Below are 21611 nucleotides of genomic sequence, written 5' to 3' on the forward strand. Positions count from 1 at the left end.
AGTTTGGCCTGTACTGCTACAAGGTCATGCCCTTCGGGTTGAAGAACGCTGAGGCTACTTTTCATAGACTTGTAAATAAGTTGTTTGAGCCACTTGTTGGCATAAAAGTAGAGTGTTATGTAGACAACATGGTCGTCAAAACCCAATTTTCACATGAATTAATACAAGATTTACACTCAGTCTTTGAAATCTTGCGTAGATTTAATATGAAGTTAAATCCGAATAAGTGCGTCTTCGGTGTCACCTCGGGTAAATTCCTAGGGTTCATCGTCAACCGGCAAGGCATTGAGGCCAACCCGGACAAAATCAAGGCCATCCTAGAAATGAGACCACCCCGAAAGTTAAAAGAGGTCCAGAAGCTGAACGGCCGATTGGCCGCCTTAAGTCGCCTTTTGTCCAAGTCCGCAGATCGCTGTCTGCCCTTCTTTAAGGCCATAAAAAGCAAAGGCGTTGAATGGACCGAAGAGTGCCAGCTTGCGTTCGACGAGCTCAAAAGGCACCTCACCAGTATCCCAGTCTTGACCCGGCCCGAAGTGGGTGATGTTTTAGAGCTATACCTCTCGACGAGTGACGAGGTGGTCAGCTCGGTACTAATAAGAGAAGTAGATCGGGTCCAATGACCCGTCTATTATGTTGGTAAAGTGTTGCAGGGAGCAGAGACGAGGTACCCGGAGATAGAAAAGTTAGCCTATGCATTGGTTATAGCAGCCCGAAAGCTCCGCCCATACTTCCAAGCTCACACCAACATTGTCCTTACCAATAAACCTCTGAGTCAAGTTTTGCTCAAGCCCGAGGTCTCGAAGAAGGTTGACAAAGTAGGCCATCGAGCTCAGCAAGTACGAGCTCCAGTATAAACTGCGAATCGCTCTCCCCCAATACGGGAGAGCTCGGAGTTCCTGGACTGGTTGAACTCGAGCACCGTGAAGTAGCAACCAGCGCGACATCTCTCCTAGTTAGGCCAAGCCCGAACTAGGATGAAGAACCCTGGATCCTTCACGTAGATGGCTCGTCAAATCGGCAGGGCAGCGGAGCTGGGATCGTTCTGTACGGACCAAGCGGTGTGAAACTGGAGTACGCGCTACGCTTTGAGTTTGCGGCATCCAACAACGAAGCAGAATACGAGGCGTTGCTAGCCGGGCTGGACCTTGCAAAGGAAGTGAAAGCCAAGCACATCGTCGTCTGCAGTGACTCCCAGCTCGTGGTAAATCAAGTTCTGGCTGAGTACAAAGCTCACGAACCAACTATGGTAGCATACTTAGCCAAAGTAAGAGAGACTCTGCTCAACTTCTGGTCACACTTCATCCAGCAAATCTCGAGATCAGAGAATGTTGAGGCCAATGCCCTGTCACGGTTAGCCAACACGGGAGACAACACCATGAGGACTGTGTATATAGAAAACTTACCTCGGCCTAGCATTCTTAGGGGAGCAGAGGAGGTCGCACCCGTCGTTCAAGTAGAGCCGAGCTGGATTGATCCACTCACGAGCTTTCTGCTACACGGAGCCCTCCCCGCAAACTGTAATGCCGCCAGGAGGGTAGAGCGCCAGGCAGCCAAATACGTCATGATAGACGAACGGCTGTATCGAAGATCCTACACGCTCCCCTACCTGCGTTGCCTGCGACCCTTGGAAGTCGAGCTCGTCCTCCACGACACTCATGAAGGCCTGTGCGGTGGACACTTGGGGGCAGGGCCCTCACTCAGAAAGCACTATGACAAGGGCATTACTGGCCAACCATGAAAGCAGATGTGACCGAGCTTGTCAAAAATTGCGACAAGTGCCAGACGCACACTAACATCCACCACCGGCCCGCTGCCAACCTGAAATACCTCACCAGCCCATGGCCATTTGCACAATGGGGGATTGACCTACTCGGGCCATTCCCGCCAGCAACAGGACAAAGAAGGTTCCTAGTGGTGGCAGTGGACTATTTCACAAAGTGGGTCGAAGCTGAGCCTCTCACGACAATCACAGCTCGGAACGTGCAAAACTTCTTTTGGAAGAACATAGTGTGTCGTTTCAGATTACCTCGGGTACTGATCTCAGACAATGGTAAGCAGTTCGAAGACATCAAGTTCCAAAATTGGTGCCGAGACATGGAGATTCAGCAGAACTTCACCTCGGTGGTGCACCCTCAGGCGAACGGCCAAACGGAAGTTACGAACAGAGCTATCCTTCGAGAACTGAAAGCGCGCCTGGACCGAGCTAAGGGGCTGTGGACGGACGAGCTGCCCAGTGTACTATGGGCCTACCATACCACGGAAAGGACTGCCACAGGAGAAACCCCCTTTAACCTCACATACGGCACCGAAGTAGTCATCCCAGCCGAGATTGAAGTCCCCTCGCTAAGATTCGAAGCATATGAAGATAGAGCAAACGAAGACGAGCTACGTACCAACCTCGACCTGCTAGACGAAGTACGGGACCTCGCATACATCAGGACCACAGCCTATCAGCAAAGGATAGCTCGGTACTATAAGGCCAGGGTCAAAAAGCGGACTCTCCACGCTGGCGACCTAGTTCTCCACAAGGTTATGGTGCCTGAGCCCAGCGTTGGCAAGTTCGGTCCGAATTGGGAAGGACCCTACCGAATAAAGCGAATACTCGGGGAAGGAACATACGAGCTCGAAACCCTAGAAGGGAAACAAGTACCTCGGGCGTGGAATATTATCAACCTAAGACAATATTACCCGTAGATCACCGAACTGAGTAGACCACGAATCGCTCCCAGAGCCTAAGGGCCAATTCGCCGAGCTAGCGACGACCTCGGCAACACGAGATCCGGTCACCCCCTCAGAAAGGGCAGACTCCAGGAAAACGGATCACGAGTCACTCCCTATAGCCTAAGGGCCAGCGAGCTGGGTTGACTAAAGACCTCGGCACTATGCATGACCTTACCGCCTCGCCAGCATAGGCTTAGCATACCAAGGACCAAAGGCGTCTCGAGTACGGACTCTCCGACTCCTAGCCTACCTCGGTATATGCTGCTAGGGGTAAACACCAGCCTAAATGGCCAAGTAGACAGGTCGGGCACGCGCCTTACTAGCCTACCTCGGTATACACTGCTAGGGGTAAACACTAGCCTAAATGGCCAAGTAGACAGGTCGGGCACGCGCCTTACTATGCCTACCTCGGCGTGCGTTGCTAAAATCTTATGATCACCCCTACTAAGTACGAGAAAACAATTCGAGGTGATAGCGGTAAAGGGTCACCCACCTCAAGAGCCAAATTCACTAACTGAATAGCTCAGATAAGACAAGCACTTCGGCAGAAGAGAACTACACAGACACTTAACAGAATATATACTCTCATTACATAAGTATGCTTTCATTACAAGAAACCCCATTACAAAGAATCAAGAAAAAGAGAAAGTAAAACTAAGCCCACAGGCTCGGAATACAAGGAGAGTGCATATTCTGAAGGCTTGTCAACTCTACTCTGAAGGCTTGTCAACTTTACTTGGAGCCTCTTCGGGGGCCTCCTCGGGGGTGTCAGCCAGGTCAGTAGCATCAGCCTCCTCGTTGCCGCCTTCATCGTCGGAGTCTGAAGGCTTGTCAACTCTACTCTGAAGGCTTGTCAACTTTACTTGGAGCCTCTTCGGGGGCCTCCTCGGGGGTGTCAGCCAGGTCAGTAGCATCAGCCTCCTCATTGCCGCCCTCATCGTCGGAGTCTGGGTCATCTGCGGCCTGGCGGGCCATGTCATCTGTGATGTTCGAGGTGGTGAAGGCACTTATGTCGAGGTCGGGGTACGCGCGCCTCATCCACCACCTGCCGAGCTTAAATCCCCTACGGTAGGCCTGCGACATTACGTCGTCAAACCTAGACGATTTGACGTAGTTGATGACGGCCTGGGCCTTCGCCTCTTCGAGAGCTTCGTCGAAGATCTCGGTCTTCTCCTTGATGTTGGCTTTGAGGTACTCCACCTCGTGCTCCAAGGCACCCTTGACCTCCTTGAGTCCCTGCACCTCGAGCTGCGAAGCCTTTTGACCCGCCCTGAAGCTCTCCACCTCGAGCTTCAGGGCTTCCTCGGCCTTCAGTCTATCCCTTTCGCGAGCTAGCTCCTCCTTCTCTAACAGCAGAACCTCAACGAAGCTCTTCTGAGCTGCAACATCACTCTCCAACTGATGAATCTTGCACCAAGCTGCCCTCAGGTCAGTATGAGCTGTGCGAGATGAATCCTCCGCAGCCAAAGCGCGCCTTAGGTATTTGTCAGACTGAAAGGCCAACGCGTGCACGGCAGTGTTAACCTAGCAAAAGGAGGTCGGTCAGTACCGGGGAGGAAGGAACAAAAGAAAGGGAAAATAGTGACCCTTAGAGTGCGAACTCACCACCATAGCGTGGGTTGCAGCGTGAGCCCCGAGCTGACCAGGGGTGAGGTCTGCTCAGTCTATGACCTCTGCGGAGATGACAGCCCCTTTACTTCTTTCAAGGCTGACCTGGGGGTTCAAGATACTCTCTTCCTCCCCTTGGCTCCCCGAGCTGGATGTCGTCGTGTCTGCGGCACGATGAGCCGATCCCTCAGAAGCCTCGGCAGCAACCCCAGCAGGATCAGAGACTTCGGCGGCAGCCCCGGCTGGCTCCGCGATCAACTCTGCTGCCGTTTTAGGCTCCCGAGATGGTAAGTCCCCCTCCAAGTCTATCACTGGAGAGGCATTAGGGAGCTCGGGCCCCGAAGAGGGACGTGCGGAAGGTCTGGTTCAAGGGTGGGGGTCCTTGGGGATTCCACGTGCGCCTTCTTGGCAGCTCGCTTCTTCCTCTTCTTCATCTGGTGAAGGAGCCTCGGACCAGTGATCCTCTCTTCCTCCATGGGACCTGCAATAGAGCTCGGCGTCAGTAAGCTCAAAAACACTTGGCCGATTAAGCAAGACACTAAAGTAGAAATAGACCTACCCGGGCTCAAACCGGCCTGAATGAGCTTCCCTTCGACAATGTAGTCCCTATGATCGAACCCGGCCTGAGCCCATGAGTGAAAGGTTTCCCACGTCTTCCGATTAAGAGCAATGTTGGGAGCTTGAGTGGCCACCCTCCAGTTGGTAAGAAAAGGCCACTCCGTACTGCTCCGGACTACAAAGTAATCCCGCTTCCAGGCCGGGACCTTGCTTGGGAATTTATGTAGCATTTTGAAGCCCGGGCGAGGGGATAGATAGTAGGTCTGCCTGTGCTCGGGGGGAGCGCCTGAGGCACTCTTTTTTATTAACAGAATGGAACAAAGGATATCTACGGCTAAGGGGAAGTTACGTTCGGAACAAAGGGAGGTCCCGACCAAGTTCCGAATAGAATTGGGGAGGAGTTGGTCCAGCGTGATGTTGAAGCGCCTCAACACCTCGGGAATAAGGTGGTGAAGAGGGAGACGAAGCCCGCCAACAAGTTGCTCCCTAAAAATCACGATCTCATCTGGACCGTGTTCCCAAGGGAATATACCGGTGGAAAGACTACGAATACTCCTGAGGTAGGTTGAATTGTCGGATGAGGTGTTGAAGCCTCTCCAGCATCATAACAGATGGACCGAACTGATCCGGCACCCGACCTCGACGAGAGGTAGACGCCAGCATACCCGAGGTCACCCGTGCCTCGTGGGAAGGCCAGGCGACGGCAGGGTCACCCTGACCCAAGGTACCCACCTCGGGTTCGTCTAAGAGACTGTCCCCGCTAGACATGGAAGGGAATGAATTGGAGAAAAAGGAGAAAGGGAAGCTCGGGGACTCACCGGGAAAAAGACGCAACCGGACTAGAAGACCCGAGCTGAAGACTCCAGACGCGAGCTCAAAGTAGACGAAAGATACTTAGTGGCAAAAGAAAATGACCAAGGTCCCCCCTTATTTATAGCCGCTGGGCCCAGACGCCAACGGTCAGGATCGAAGCGATCTGACGGTCCTCAAGAAAACCGACTGCGAGACTCTCAAGGCGAAATCAGTTTAGCGCGTTTTTTGGCGTCCGCGAAGTCTAGATCGCGTGACGTCCCCGCGTAAGCTGTACGCAACCTAGCTTTTTCATTCCGAATGAACTAAACACCAGACCGGTCCGGCCAACGAGTCGCCCAACAAGGTGGCATGAGTACCGAGCCAAATCCACCCGGCGCACCGTGAATGGAGGGTGATTTGGCACGACCTCGTAGTCCGGGGACACGTGTGCGTGACCTGGCTCAATGAACATCTCAGCCTGACAGCACGACCGCGACTCGACGGGAGAGACACGCCGAGTCCAACGTTGGCCACTCGACGGGTTAAGCAACTCGCCGGGAACTAACACCTGGCCAACTTTGACTCCCACCAAGTGTGGGAGGTCCCGAGCTCCCCTTGGGGCCCGAGCTCCCCCTAAGGGGCCCTGAGTTCTCCCTCCCCAAGAAGGGAGCACCCCGGTTTTTGGCTAAGTGTCCCGAGGGAGGGGCACCTCGGGGCAGCACCGCCTCCAACGCAGGCACCTCGGCACCTCGGTACCAGGACAAACCTACCCCAGGTAGTCCGGCGTACAGTAGCTCGATAGGCTATGGGGAGGCCTGTCTGACATCCGTACCCGTCGAACCCGGTGGCAGGGCTCTGATCCCTTGCCAGGCGGCGTTCCGCCTGCTAGGCGGCATTCTGTTTGCCGTCTCTGGAAAGCATGACACGTCTGTCGAGCCTATACCTGGCGATGGTAGTCTGTAGCAGCAACCTGCGCCTGCCACACCTGCCCTGGCAGTAACGGCTAGGGCGGTGGCGGTTATGCCAGGTATGACCGGGCTCCGACATAAAAGAACTCTAACTCACACGAGGAAAAGGTATTGAAGCTTAAGCACTTTCAGCACTCTTACTCTCTACTCTTTCTCTGAGATTTTCTCCAGTTCTAACTTAGCCATCGGAGTGTTCCCACCGGGATAACTCCCCGGGAACCCTTCTTCTCTTTCCTCTCAGGTGCCGTTCGTTCCAGTCAGAAGCCATTTCACAGCCAGCTAGGAGTGCCCAGATCGTGCAGCATCAGCACCAAACCTAGGTTATCATTGGGAGGCAGAATCGAACTAAATAGATACTTTCTGTTTTCCAATCTGTCTACTTCATTCTTTTCTGTCTCTGGTGCTTCTGGTCTTATGGTGGCATTCAATAACTGCTGAAATAAGAAAGTAGAATGCTGAAAAAGTTCCAAATTTAAAAACGTGTCATTCAGCATTCCAGCAACTCAAGGTCTACTTAATTGTTGAATGATAAAGTCATTTTTAAGTTTGGGTTCGTTTCTGCATAATTTGGAATCATTTCAACAATGCGCCTGAATTTATGCCAATTTTAAATTTCAAATCTTTTCATATCTCACTTTTTCTTGATAAATCCAAAGGGGCTACACAAGATGAGGAGTAGAACGTCCCTAAGAACCACAAAAGCAGATATAATTCAGACAGCAGGGAAGACTGAGAACATCAACAGAAAGAGCACAACAAACAGCATTTTGAACCTCTCACACCAGCCAGTCAGCTGCCTGATTAGCTTCATGATAGATATGATGCTGGTAAAGAACTCCCTGCTTGAACAAATCCGATAGCTTCAGACAGTTATCTTTTTTTTTTATGGATAATGATAATTTTATTAAATAAAAAAAAAAAAAACATAGTATACATCCTACAACTCCCCCCAAAGAGGCGCAAGGTGCAGCCTCCAAACTACATCATAAAGCTTACAATTGAGCCCAAAAGATCTAATTCCTATGTAGTCCTTGTTTGGCTAGGAAATCTTCCAGCCCATTTACCAATCTTCTTTCCCATTGAACTGTGACTGAAATATTTCATGTTAGCCACTTAAATCTTCTCAAAGCCACATTCAATCATTAAATGCTCCACTGCCAACTCTTCTGCAATTTCTGCTCCTTGTATCACAGCTTGGAGTTCTACATTGACTGAATCCCCCATCCCTATAGGACCAGAAAATAGGGCTACAATCTGGCCCTCAGCATTTCTAAAGACTCCCCCTAATCCAGATGGCCCCGGGTTGCCCAAACTAGTGCCATCAAAATATAATTTTATGAAGCCTACATCAGGAGGCTTCCAATCTACAACTGACTTGCTTCTGACTGCAGAACTTTTGGCTAGTTGTTCCCAATTCCTACTTATATCATCAAAAGTGTAGGATGAGAACAAGTCCAAGGATTTTACCCAGCTTATGGCCCTACATAAAATACTTTCTAATACACATGCCTGATCCTTCTCCTTGTTATTAAAGACTCTAGCATTTCGTTCCCCTCCCACACGATCCACACCAAAGCAGCTCTAGCACACCTCCACAAAACTCTTCCTCTTCTCTTTGGCCACCTGAAAGTAGTAGGGTCAAAAAGATTGCAAATCTGCTCCGATTCTGTCCACCTGCACCCAAAAGGATCAAAAAGCTTTTCCCAAAGGCCCACAACAAAAGGGCAGGTGATTAGTATATAGTAGCAACTTTCTTCATTTGCTTTTCGTAGGGTACACCAGTTAGGAGAGATACAAAGACTAGGTCTTCTTTTTTGCAAAACATCCAACGTGTTGATTTTTCCAAGGAAAACTTCCCAACAAAGGGCTCCCACTTTTGGAGGGACAGGTTTGGACCACACATCCTTGTTATGAAAAGGTTGAGGCAGCAGATAGGCACACAAGGAAGTAAAGAAAGAAGAACAAAAAAAGGATCCTGAGGGCAAAGGCTTCCAAATACGGGTATCTAGAGAAGAAGGGTCCAAGCAAACAGGATCGATAGCTTTAAGGAACAAAGCAACCTGGTCAAGCTCAGAATCTCTCAAATCTCTCTTCTAAAACCTAGATTCTAGTTTATACCAAAAGAAAAGGAGGAGGACATAAACCTTTCAATTGGCTCTTTTTTAAACACAGGATGGAATACAAGGAGAGAAAAAGGTCCTTGAGGGTGAAGCCACCAATCCAAACATCCTCCCGAAACAAAACCCTATCTCTAGTACAAGCATCATACCTGATCAGGTTCAAGAAAACAGGAAGAATACTATGAATAGCCCATGGAGATTTCAGCATAGCCAGCCGAGATACACCAACATCCCAACCATTGCCTGCAACACCATGCACACTCCTTACAACTTTATGCCAAAGTCTTTCCCTTTCTAGAGGCCACCTCCACAGCCATTTGCCTAGTAAGGCTGTATTTTTTTTCCTTAGATTGCCTAATCCCAAACCCCCCTGCTCCTTCCTCCTAAGCGTATTTCCCACCTAACCACATGATCCTTCCTTCCCCCGACTCCCACAAGAAATCCCTCATGACTTTCTCTACCTTCAAAATCACCTTTTGTAGCGTTCTAAAGACCGAGAGAAAGTAAGTTGGAAAGTCTGCAAGAGTAGCTCTTATTAAAGTAATACGACCCCCAAGGAAAATGTAGTTTCTCTTCCAATCTACTTCAAGCTTCTTTGTGCATTTTTCTATAATTTAATTCCAAAATCTTCCTTCTCTTGGACTATCTCCTAAAGGCATACCCAAGTACTTCAAAGGCCAACTAGAGGTAAGGCAACCTAAGGACTCTGCTACTTCACTCAACTCCTCCATCTCCAAATTTACCACAACTACACAACTCTTTTCAAAATCGACCTTCATCTTCGACACGCATTCAAACAACTTTATTACTCATTTCAAGTTCCTAGCCTTTACGGGTTCTCCAGTCTCACAAAAAATGATTGTATCATCCGCAAATTGCAAGTGTGTTACCACAATACCTTCTCTTCCTACCCTCCATCCTCTAAACATGTCCAAACCATCAGCTCTCAAAATGAGCCTACTAAACACATCAGCTACCAAAGTGAAAAGGAAAGGAGAAAGGGGATCCCCTTGTCTCAACCCTCCAGAGGCTGGAAAGAAGTTTCTAACCACTCCCTTAACTAAAACTGAAAAATGGAAAATTTTTAAACAAGCCTCGATCCAACCACACCATTTCTCTCCAAACCCAAAGTTCCTCAGGGACTCCAACAAAAAAGACCAATCAACCATGTCCTACGCTTTCTCCAAGTCTAGTTTACATACGAAACCTTTCTTCCCCCTTCTCTTGAAACCCTCCACACATTCATTTGCTATCAAAATTTGATCTATAATCTGTCTTCCTTGAATGAAGGCCCCTTGTGATTGGCTTATTAAATTAGAAAGGGCTAGTTTTAACCTTAATGACAACACTTTGGCCATAATTTTATAAATGCTAGTCACTAGGCTGATGGGCCTAAAGTCCTTCGGTTGGACAGCATCTCCCTTTTAGGTATCAAGGCCAAGAAAGTGGAGTTGATCCCTAGACTTATAAAGTGAACACCCACAAACTCCACAAATACTGCCAACAAATCTAACTTGATGATATCCCAACAATCCTGAAAGAAAGCAATAGTGAAACCGTCAAGTCCAGGTGCTTTAGATCTATCCATTGAAAACACAACTCCCTTTATTTCTTCCAAGTCAAAATCCTTTCCAGCAAATTTGCCACCTCAGGCTACGAACTTGGGTTTGAAACCTGTATTTTTTATCACTATTCCATGCAGAGAAGGCTTTGGAATCCAACAAACCAGAATATGCTACCTGCAGATCCCTGTTGCGTTCTGGTCCTGTGGCATCTCTACGTGTAAATATTCGAGCGATCCGAACAATGGTGTTTGCATTGTTAAAGAGGAAGAGGAAAAGAAAGAAAGAAAGAAAGTGGGCTTGTTAATAATGTGATGTGAGAAACTAATATTTTGTAGTGTTGTCTGAAGCTGCAATTTGGTATTATTGCATTGGGAAGGATTTTCCCCCCTTTATCAGTTGAACGAATGGTAAGGAAAGGAGGGGTGGGGGGTAGTTTGAACCAAAAGGGAATGGAGTTCATGCAGGCAGGTCAGTGGAGGAGATCCTTGAAGATAGAAGCAAAAAATTTCCCGTTTGAAGAGATGAGAATCAAGGGGAAGGTAAGCCTAAAGGTAAGGAAAGCGAAAAAGGGTACAATATTGCTGGAAGGATTAGAAGTGATCAAGTGGCTAAGAGAGTTCATAGCTGGAGCCTGTTCAAAAGGTAAGCAGATAAACTGGCAGGATTTTAGTACATTAGAAGGGAGAAGATATGTTGTTGAATGTAAGAGGAATAGAAAAGGCTTCTTCATAGCTTTCGCTGAATTTTTTGGTAAGGGACAAAGGCAACTGGTGTGTTTACCAGCAGGAAAACAGAGCCAAGAATGGGGGGAAGTTGACTGGTTGCTCAAAGAGTTTTTAGCCTAAAGAGTAGCAAATGATAAAAAAGCCTCCATAAGGGAGGAGAAGGCATATCTCAGCAACAGCAGGGTAGAACAAGGACCAGTGGTCATGGCAAAAAAAAAGGCCAATGCAGAATGGTGGGAGATCTAGAGAGAGGAGTGGGATAGTAAGTTTGTGATACAAGCCAAGAATAAGGTTAATGATTGGAGGAGGGTAGCTGACTTACTGGCAACTAGGTTGAAGCTGAAGAGTGTCTTCATAGTAACCCCCTTCGATAACTGTAAAGCCCTCCTAGATCCAGTAGAGAATGAATTGGAAATATTGATTTCAGATCATTCACAGTCTTTAAATGGAATCCAACATCCAACTCCAAGGATTTATTCGTCGAAGATGGTGTGGTGTTGCGTGTAATAGGCTTGCCATTTCATCTGTGGAAACAAGAAGTAGCAGAGTCTATAGCATTATTGTGTGGAGGAATCTTGAAAGGAGCTTTCTGGGGTGCTCTTTATTCAGTAGCAATCCTGCTAAGTGGTGTGAAACCAGAAGACATTCCACGAAAGGTAGAGGTACGAACAGAGGGGAGTTTTGTCTCTGTGTGGCTAGCATCCTCCATTGAAGCAAGGCTGTGGAAGGAGGCTCGTATGGTAGGAGGGGAGAAGGAGGAAGAAGAAGCATTACATGGACTTGTGAGATTGGTTAATTCAAATGGAAAGGAATGTTTCACTAAAAAGGGCCAACAAATTCTGGGAAGCCAAAAAGCTTTGGGGCAGATGGAAGGTCAAACCTGTAGAAAGCAAGAAAAGGCTATGACAAATGGCAGATCTTTTGCGCAGGTGGTGTCAGGGGAAATAGACAAAAATATACCAATGTCTAAAGGGAGAGAGCTGAACCAGCAACCTCAGACAGGGAGGATTGCTGGTTCGACCATTAAAACAGGGGGGCGTGACTTGTTAAGAGGTCATGTGGGAGGAAAAGACTTAGAAAATGGACCCAATCAAGTGGATCCCTTTTCTGGTGCGCCGGAGAAGGCAACTCAAGTAAAGGTTTTAAAGTCGGGTTCTTATATTACAAGTTTTGAGCCCAAGGCCCATTACAAGACAGATGGGCCAAGGGACCCTTTAAGTAAGCATGTGACTGGGAGGAGGGATGAACTGATAGACAAGATTAAGCGTCTATCTTCTTCTACCCCGAATCCCTCCTTTTGGTCGAACAGTTCAGGTGCAAAATCTCAAGACTCTCAGTCTCGAGGCTCTCTACAGTGGGTCCCATCCAACCTGGCGAACTGTCTCTCACCAGATAGGCACAACCCGAGATACCTGAAGCCTAGTGATATGAACAAAACAGGGTCTGAAGTTTGGTTGAGTGAACAAAACAACAGTGACGATTCTGATAGAGACGAAACTGTAAGCTTGGGAAGTCTGTCTCCGAAAAGCAACAATGATTTACTTGAAATAGAAAGTTTGCATACAAAGCTGTTGTTTTTAGAGGAAGAGATTGAAGAGGCAGGTGGCGGGAAGACTAGAAATGGCAAAGAAAATGGTCCTAAAGCTGTGAAAACTCCTTTTCCCTTCGTTGAGGGAGCTGCCCTGAGTCTAATGAATTACAAGATGTTGGTGGAGAGGGACAAGAATCGGCCGTGAGGATGGATGTGGGTATTCTAGTGTCGGAAACACAGAGAAAGGATTTCCAAGTGGGTAGGTCGTCAGGAAGTGATTCTTTCACTATGTCTACTTCACAACTTTGTCCAAAAAGGGGAAAGGCCTTAAAACCATTTGTCGACTGCCAACAACTAAATTCTAGTGATTCTAGTCCTACCCCCGTCCTACCAGGCATGGGTGTCAATTCTTCTTTAGGTACTAACTAGTGTGCTATGCCTGTAACAGATATGCCAGCTTCCCATCCAGGAGGTTCTGATGCAAGAGAGAGGGTGATAGTGGAAGGAGGAGAGAGGGTGATGGAAGGAAGTAGTAAGGGGGAGGCGGACAGAATTTGGGAGTTGATTTGTACAATGATGGAGGAACTTAAAAAAAGGAAGGATTCTTAGAGAGATGTTGTAGCCAAAATAAGTGTGAGCAAGGTAAAATTCTTCCTCAGACATTGGCTGGAAAGGATGAAGAAAAGAAAGAGGATGATTGTTGTATTAGGAAGGGAGGGGGGGAAGGAACAAAGAAGAAAAAAAGATCTGAAGTGGAAAGACTAATCTAAGACATTGAGGGAGATTTAGAATTTAGTGGTAGAGGGGATAGGAGGAAGGGCCTAAAATGAGGAGATTATGGCCTTTTAATGAGTGTTTTTGCTATTTTGTCTCGATGAAAATTATTAGCTGGAATGTAAGAGGGTTAGGGAGTGCAAGAAAGAGAAGGGTGATCAAAGACCTACTCCGAAGGGAAAAACCCGATATTGTGCTATTACAAGAATCCAAAATGATGGAATTAGATGGGAGATGGGTGAGGAATTTTTGGAGGTCTAGAGGTTTAGGTTGGGGAGCCTCGGGGGTGATAGTAACATTGTGGAGGGAGGATGTGGTGGAAGTAGTGGAAGAATTGATGGGCAGATTCTCAGTTTCCATTAAGTGTAAGAATGTAGAGGATGGGTGTGTATGGATCTTAACCAATGTTTATGGCCCTAATTCCTATAGAGAGAGGAATGAGATGTGGGAGGAACTATATGCAATCAAGGGGCTATGAGATGGCCCTTGGTGCCTGGGCTGGGATTTTAATGTCACTAGATTCTTTGATGAAACCAGTAATCCCCAACAGGTAATTACAACAAGCATAAGGAAATTTAATGGTTTTATTGAAGAATGTGAATTGAAGGAAATACCTCTGCTGCAAGCCAGTTACACTTGGTCCAACCTTCAAGAAACCCCTTTGTGTTCGAAGTTGGATAGGTTCCTATTTAACCTTGCCTGGGAGAATAGTTTGGAAAACTTGGTTGCTAAAGCGTTACCCAGGGTTACCTCCGATCATTGTCCGATCCAGATAGATACTGAGTTTTTTCCTACAGGACCCAAACCTTTTAGATCGAAAATGTGGCTTACCCATCCAGATTTTGTGAAAAAAGTGAAGGAATGGTGGGGTGAGGAGGAGAGGGGGATAAGATGGAAGGGGATCAAGTTTCATAAGAAATTAAAAAGGTTGAGAGCCAAAATAAAAGAGTGGAATAGAGATCATTTTGGTAGAATTGAGGAGCAAAAATTGTGCCTAATCTCTCGAATAGAAAACTTGGATGTAAAGGAATCTCAAAATGGGTTGACTAAGGAGGACAAAGTGTTAAGGAGACAATTGAAAAAGGATTTGGAAGAGGTGTTACTGAGGGAAGAAATCAGTTGGAGACAAAAATCTAGACACAAGTGAATTAAGGAAGGCGATGGGAACACAAGATTTTTCCATGATTTGGCAAATGGGAGATGAAGAAAGAATCTTGTGACCAAGCTAGAGAATGGAGAGGAGGTGATTACCAACCAGGATGACAAGGCCAAAAAATTTGTGGACCACTTCAAATCGATTTATAGAAGACCTTTGAGTGAGAGCAGTCGTGGAAGGGGTGGAATGGCCAAGAATTGATGACGGAGTGGCAAAGTGGCTGGAAAGGGAGTTTGAGGAAGAAGAGATTAAGATAGATGTCTTTCTAATGTATAGATCCAAGGCTCCAGGTCCAGATGGCTTTACAATGGGTTTTTATCAAGACTGTTGGGAGGTGTTGAAAGAGGATTTAGTTGAAGTCTTTAAGGAATTTGCAGACAATTACTTTATAAGTCCTGGAATTAATGTCACCTTTTTGGCCTTGGTACCTAAGAAGAATGATGCCAACCACCCAAAAGATTATAGGCCTATTAGTCTGGTGACAAGCATCTATATTAGTCTGGTGACAAGCTTCTATAAACTTCGGGCTTAAGTGCTCTCTTTGAGGATCAAAACAGTCCTCCATTCTATCATTAGTGAAAACCCAGGGGGCTTTCATTCAAGGACGACAAATAGCAGATCAGATCTTAATTGTGAATGAGTGTGTGGAGGAAATGAAAATGTCTAGGAAGAGAGGTTTCATTTGTAAATTGGATCTTGAAAAGGCCTATGGTTTGGTGGACTAGGAGTTTCTATTAGAGGTTATGCGAAACTGTGGATTTGGGGACAAGTGGTGTAGTTGGATTTTTGGGTGTATCAGTACTTGTCACTACTCTATTCTGGTAAGGGACTTTTTTCTAGCTTGCAAGGGTGTCAGGCAAGGGGATCCACTCTCACCCTTCCTTTTTACCTTAGTAGCTGATGTGATTAGTAGGATCATTACTAAGGCTGACAGTGAAGATGCCATTAGGGGTTGGAGATTAGGGAGATACCAAGTCCCCGTCACCCACCTTCAGTTTGCAGATGACCTAATGATCTTTTGTGAAGGAGGTTTTAGCGAAAAGGTAGCAAACCTAAAGGAGCTAATCAAAGGATTTGAAAGTATTTCTAATTTGAGAATAAATTTGGAAAAGAGCTGCATAGCGGGTATAAATTTGGAGGTAGGGGAGGTCGAGGCTATTGCGAAGTGTCTTGAGTGTTCCACCTCTACTTGGCCTATGTCATACTTAGGGCTTCCTTTAGTGGCAAATCGTAGGGAGAGTAGATTTTGGACCCCAGTGATAGAAAAGTTTGAGAAGAGATTAGCATCATGGAAGAGGAACTATGTCTCTTTAGGAGGGAAAATTACCCTAATAAGAGCTACCTTGGATAACTTACCTACCTATTTTTTGTCTGTTTTTAGAATACAAGTTAGGAAAGCTAGGAAACTGGAAAAGTTGATAAGAGATTTCTTATGGGAGCCGAGACAAGAAAAAAAGGATCACTAGGTTAATTGGGAAACTGTGCAGAAGTAAAGAAGAGGGGGGTTTAGGACTTGGGAGGGTAACTAGAAAAAATCAAGCTCTGTTAGGGAAATGGTTGTGGCGATGGCCATTGGAAAGCGAGAGATTGTGGCATGAGGTGGTGGGAAGCATTCATGGGAGGTCAGAGAATGGATGAGATGCTAGTGTATCAAGGAAAGCTAACTTAGCGGCACCTTGGAAGGCCATTCACAACACCCTTCCTCAATTCCTCAATTTCATCAGGTATGAAGTTTGTTCTAGCAACTCTGTCCTTTTTTGGGAGGATATTTGAGTAGGAGACACCTTTAAAGGATTTGTTCCCTTCGCTATTTTCTGTTTCTTTGTACAAAAAAGAGGTGGTCTCAAAATTTGTCTCGCCTTTGGGAACACCCTTAGATCCTACTTGGGATTTTGGGTTTCATAGAGGACTTAGGGATGATGAAATTGAATCTCTTCCTATCTTGCTTGGTTGTCTTAATCAGGTTTGTTTGGATCCCTCCAAGCCAGATAAGAGGGTATGGACTCCTAGACCCAATGAAACCTTCACTTGTGCTTCTTTCTTCAAGTCCATCTCTCAACTTTCTACTCACCAACCCTTTCCGTCAAAAGAAATTTGGTGCAGGCCAATTTCCCAAAAAATTATGGCGTTTTGTTGGGAAGTATTCCATGGGAAAGTAATCACTCTAGATAGCCTACAAAAGAGAAGACCTTTCCTCTGTATTTCTCCTAATTGGTGTATCCTCTATAGAGTTCACGGTGAGGATTGTTACCACCTATTAATATCTTGTCCCTTTTCTGCAGACTTTTGGGCTTGGCTACTTTCGTTGTTTGGGAGTAGTTGGAGTCTACCAGCAGAAGTTCACATGCTCTTCAACCATTCTACCTTTTATTGGCCTACAAAAATAGGGAGAATTATGTGGAGATGTGCTCGTGCTGCCTTGATTTGGACTCTTTGGGAAGAAAGGAATGTTAGAATTTTTCAAGAAAAGGAAAGGAGCAATCAGGAATTGAAAGACTATGTGTTAAATAGGGCAATACCTTGGCTGAAGACCTTGGAAATCTTTCATCAATTCTCCTTTAATGACCTTTAGAGAAATTGGTTAGCAGTAGCGAGGTGTTCATCCCTAAAGGACAAATCAATTACAAGATGGTTTCCTCCATTTGAAGGCTCACTGAAGCTGAACTTTGATGGAAGTAGCATGGGTAATCCAGGATTATCCGGAATGGGGGGTGCTTTGAGAAATGAGAAGGGAGAGATTTTGTTGCTCTACTCAGGTCCCTTGGGAATTGGGGACTCCATCAGGGCAGAACTTTTAGTTGTTGTACAAGGGGTGCAATTTGCAAACCAGTTGGGGGTACAACACCTAACAATCGAGGGGGATTCCAAAATGGTGGTGGGTTGGTTGAAAAATCCTGAAGAGGCTGTGGCGTTACAAGAATGAAATGAAGAAATTTAGTTGGTTGACAAGGAATATGTTGGTCACTGTATAGTGGGTGGGGAGATCAGCAAATACTTTGTCAGATGTGTTAGCTAAGCAAGGGGTAAATAGGGAAGAATTGTTTTGGGCTCAGTTGTGATTCTTGCTTTTCTTTCCTAGTTTACTTGTAAGATTCAAGGAGGGGCTGCAGCTCGCGCCTCTCCCTAGGATGTTGTATGAACTCACTCTAAATCTGCTTCTGAATTAATAAATTTATTTTCATTCATCAAAAAAACATTTGCCACCTCAGGGTCCAATCTAGGCCACTCTAACCCTTCCACTCTAAGCCTCACATCCCCTTGTCTTTTGTAAACTGCTTTTTAACCACCAAGGTGGAAAGAACTTTAGAGGGCACAAAATGACCAACTTGGAGCAGCCCATGCTTCTACAAGGTTAATAGTGGATATACCCAGACAACAAGCTTTAAGGTTAAGAACCTCCCCCAAATGATTCCTAGCAATACAAGCTACTGAACAGACCTCACCATTAATACAGGATGCATCAAAATTGATTTTAATGGACCCCACTTGAGGATATTTCCAAATAATGGCTTTCCATGACTTCATATTAGTTTCCTTAGACTTACATTTGAAGCTTCCCTGACATTCCAAGAAATAGTTTAAAGCTTTGGGGGTGGGGGAGCGGCTTGTTGTCCAAAGAGACTAGAGAAAAATGCACTTCTCTTTGCATATATTTACAATTGATTCTAGGGGCTCCTCTCTCTCTCTCTCTCTCTCTCTCGGAACTTTTTATTAAATTTGAAAAATTGCTATATACACTAGACAGTCCTTGAAGCACCTTCCACATGGAGGCTTGTAATGTTAAGAGACATGTTGAATCTTAAGCCATATAGTAATGCCAACATATGCTTTCACCAAGTTCCCATGGCCTATAGGTCCTGAATAGATGAACACGATAGCACCTTCATGGTTCCTAAAGATCCCCCCAACTCCTGAAGGACATGGGCTCCCAAGGTCCTGAATAGGGACCCCTCTTTTTTTATAATTGGTCTTATTCAACTTTAGATATAAGATTTTTTTTATTAGTCAATTTTAGATAATAGAATTTTTTTATCAGCAACACAACGAAAAGAATTTTATTAAAGAAAAGAAAGTACAGATTACAACAAGAAGTTGTGAAGAAAACAGTGTTTTAAAAGCGCAAGGTGCAAGGCAAGGTGTGCACCTTTTTGAAGCAAGGCACAAAATTAAAAAAAAAAATGCTAAAAAATAAAAAAATAATAAAAAAATGCAAAACAAATATTAATAAAAAATATAAACTTAAATTTTAAAATAAATGTTTAAAAAAACCTATTATCTAAAATTAAAATACATAAAAATAACATGTAAAGCATATTCAAATGAGAACTTAAAAATAAAATAAAACATATAAAACATTTTCAAGCATGTAAAAACCACAATCTCTTTTTTTTTCTTCAATTGCATTACTTCAAGCAACTAATGCGATGTAAAACATATTACATTCCTGATTTTACGAGCCGCCTTTGTGCCACGTCCCTCAAGGCAAGCCCAAACAAGTCCATTTTAGGGTCTTAAATTCTTAGTTCTCACACAAAAAATAATGATTTTGTAATTTTAATTGCTTTTTAAGAAGATATTTTATTAGGATGAATGAATGACCAACATTACCAAATAGGGGGTTGTTTGGGCTTACCTCAAGGGGTATAGCACGGGGATTTGGGGGCGAAGCCCCCAACCCAACTACTAGGTTCAAAAAAAGGAAAAAAGCATCAAATTTTCAAAAGGCACACGCCTGGGCTGAGGCACAAGGGGCATCAGGTGCACACCTAGGGAAAGGGCTGCACCTAGGACCTGGGTGAGGTACCTACCCTAAAATGCGCCTTGCCTGTGCTCCTAGGCATGCCTTTTAAATCACCAGAAGAAAAGCAGTACAAAACAAGACTATCCCCCCATAAGTATTACAATTGTGCCTAGTACAAATTTTGTTTCTGAACTCCTTGCTTAGCAAGATTGTCTGCCAAGCTGTTAGCAGATCTTCTAATCCATCTTACTTGAATATTCAGATCTTTTGAGAGCCATTTGAAGTGCCTGAATTCATTTTTGAGCTTCCAAATCACCCCTTCACCTTTTCTTGGCCAACCTACTACAATCTTTGAATCATCTTCAATGATTAACCCTGCCAATATAAATTTCTTTGGCTTTCTCCACCCCAAGCAATCTCCTATCTTTCCCACTTCCTTCATTGATTGTGGAAACAGACATTTTTTGAGACATCAATTGCAAGGAAGAAAGTTCAGTGAATTCAGTAATAGGAGGCCATGGAGCTCAAGATGGAAACCATGGCATCGTTGATAGAAGATTAATAACTGCTTTAGTGAAATGCCCAAGGTTCTCTAGTTGAAGGCCCATAAAAGACTATTAACAGATGCCCATTTCAGCACAATTCTTTCAAATTTTCCATGCAACTTCTCAACAGGTGAGGAGCCATTTTTGAAGGTATGGCTAACTCTTCAACTGGCAGTTTGGCTAAGAGCCAAGTAGGGAAATTGTTTTGGAGACATCAATCATAGGACAGATTTCCATTCTTTGTATCAATATTTGGGGATTTAAGCTTGCAAAATTGTTTGTTAAGTTCTTCTTTGTTTGGTTTTCTTTTGAGACCCTTCCCTACAGTGGGGTTCCTTTTCCTTGCATTATTCCTTCTCTTGCTTTTTTAATGCATATTATTGTTATCGATAAAAATATTCAGGAGTCATTGTAGAGTTGGTATGCCAAAAGCCTCCTTCCTACAAGCAGGAGGAAAGCATGTGGAGATGCATCTTGGCTGCCATTTGTGGAATATATGGGATCAAAATTCCATGTTCTTTCCATATAGGCCTCACACACCTAGGATAATCATTGCAAATTTGCTATTAGAGATGCTCAATTTGGCAGTTGTTCAACAGGGAATGTTAAGCTTCTAGGTGTTGGAGTTGACAACACCTATGGCTATTAATTGGAAAATATAGGGCCTTCGGTCAGAATGTCTGTCCATGCATGTGTTCATGCACACCAAAACTATCAGAAAAAGAAATAAAGCAAATGAAGCAAGCACAATGTGAAGTCAAATAAAATATACATAGATAAAAATCTGAGCAAAAAGAGGAAAAAAGAAAAAATAAAATGCAAATTTGAAATGCTTGCCTTGTTCCAGTTATTGCCATGAATTGCTGAACTTTGTCACGGTGCCCTCTGCCCAATTTATGCTGTCAGGCAAGCAGATTGCAGTTAGCACATCATTAATAATTAATAAATAATAATATTGCAAGGAATATACCAATAAAAAAGTTTAACATTTCAAGAAAGCATGTATATGCTGTAAAGCAGGAATGCACATAGACTCGGCACATGGTTTTGGCTCATTAATCATGTAAAGTCCTTCTATCCTTTTGTGGTTTACCCTTGTTCTCTATGGTAATATAACATATATATTAGACAAGGCTTATTATCCATGGTGATTGAAAAAAAAAAAAAAATAGCAGTTCACATCCCAGAAAACCCTTACATAAACATCTAACTGATGAATGTTTTAGAGTCAATCTGCTGTCAAAGAACCAGATGACTGACGGGAGTGTTTATCTCCAATTGCATATTTTCATGGAGACTAACAGAGGATAATGCATCTGAAAAGGAGATAATTAACAGCTGCAGCAGTGCAGTGGCTTGCTGATTGGGAAATTGTTAATGAGAAATCTTTTACTGTCCCCGCTCAAGATCCTATGCTGTCCACAGTCCACACAGGCTCTCTTCACATGACACATTAGTCCACATAGTCAAGCCTCTGGCCCGTTACCTGTTACCAGTGTATTTTTGAAAGTACTGGTGTATGGAGTCCATAGGGACTGATGTTACTGGTTTATGGAATTTGTATGGACTATCATGTTACATAGGAAGGACTCCATGGACAGCAAAGGACACCAAAATTTTCTCATTGTGAATGAGGCAAAGCACAGCCTCTGCTCTTGCATGGAAAGGGGGGAAAGCAATGATAGAGAAGGGGGGAGGTGGATACCGTGTTTCAAAGGTGACTGAGAAGCAAGTGGGGATCTTCTTACTGTGACAAACAGTCAGGATTTTAGATCAGACAAAGAGGAAAATGGCTGCCAGCTGCCTG

General features: G+C 44.9%; 1 protein-coding gene across 2 annotated transcripts in view; it reads right to left on the reverse strand.

The window, feature by feature from the left end:
• LOC104603433 (uncharacterized) overlaps positions 1 to 21611 on the reverse strand; it is a 57757-nt gene that overhangs the window by 34734 nt on the left and 1412 nt on the right. For both annotated transcript variants that reach the window (XM_010267458.2, XM_088897575.1), the window contains exon 2: positions 20642 to 20703. In XM_010267458.2, the coding sequence (XP_010265760.1) occupies positions 20642 to 20703 (62 nt within the window). The remainder of the gene's footprint in view (positions 1 to 20641; positions 20704 to 21611) is intronic.

Source organism: Nelumbo nucifera, chromosome 2 (genome assembly GCF_055504915.1).
Source record: "Nelumbo nucifera cultivar China Antique chromosome 2, China Antique-T2T, whole genome shotgun sequence".
Taxonomy (NCBI): Eukaryota; Viridiplantae; Streptophyta; class Magnoliopsida; order Proteales; family Nelumbonaceae; genus Nelumbo; species Nelumbo nucifera.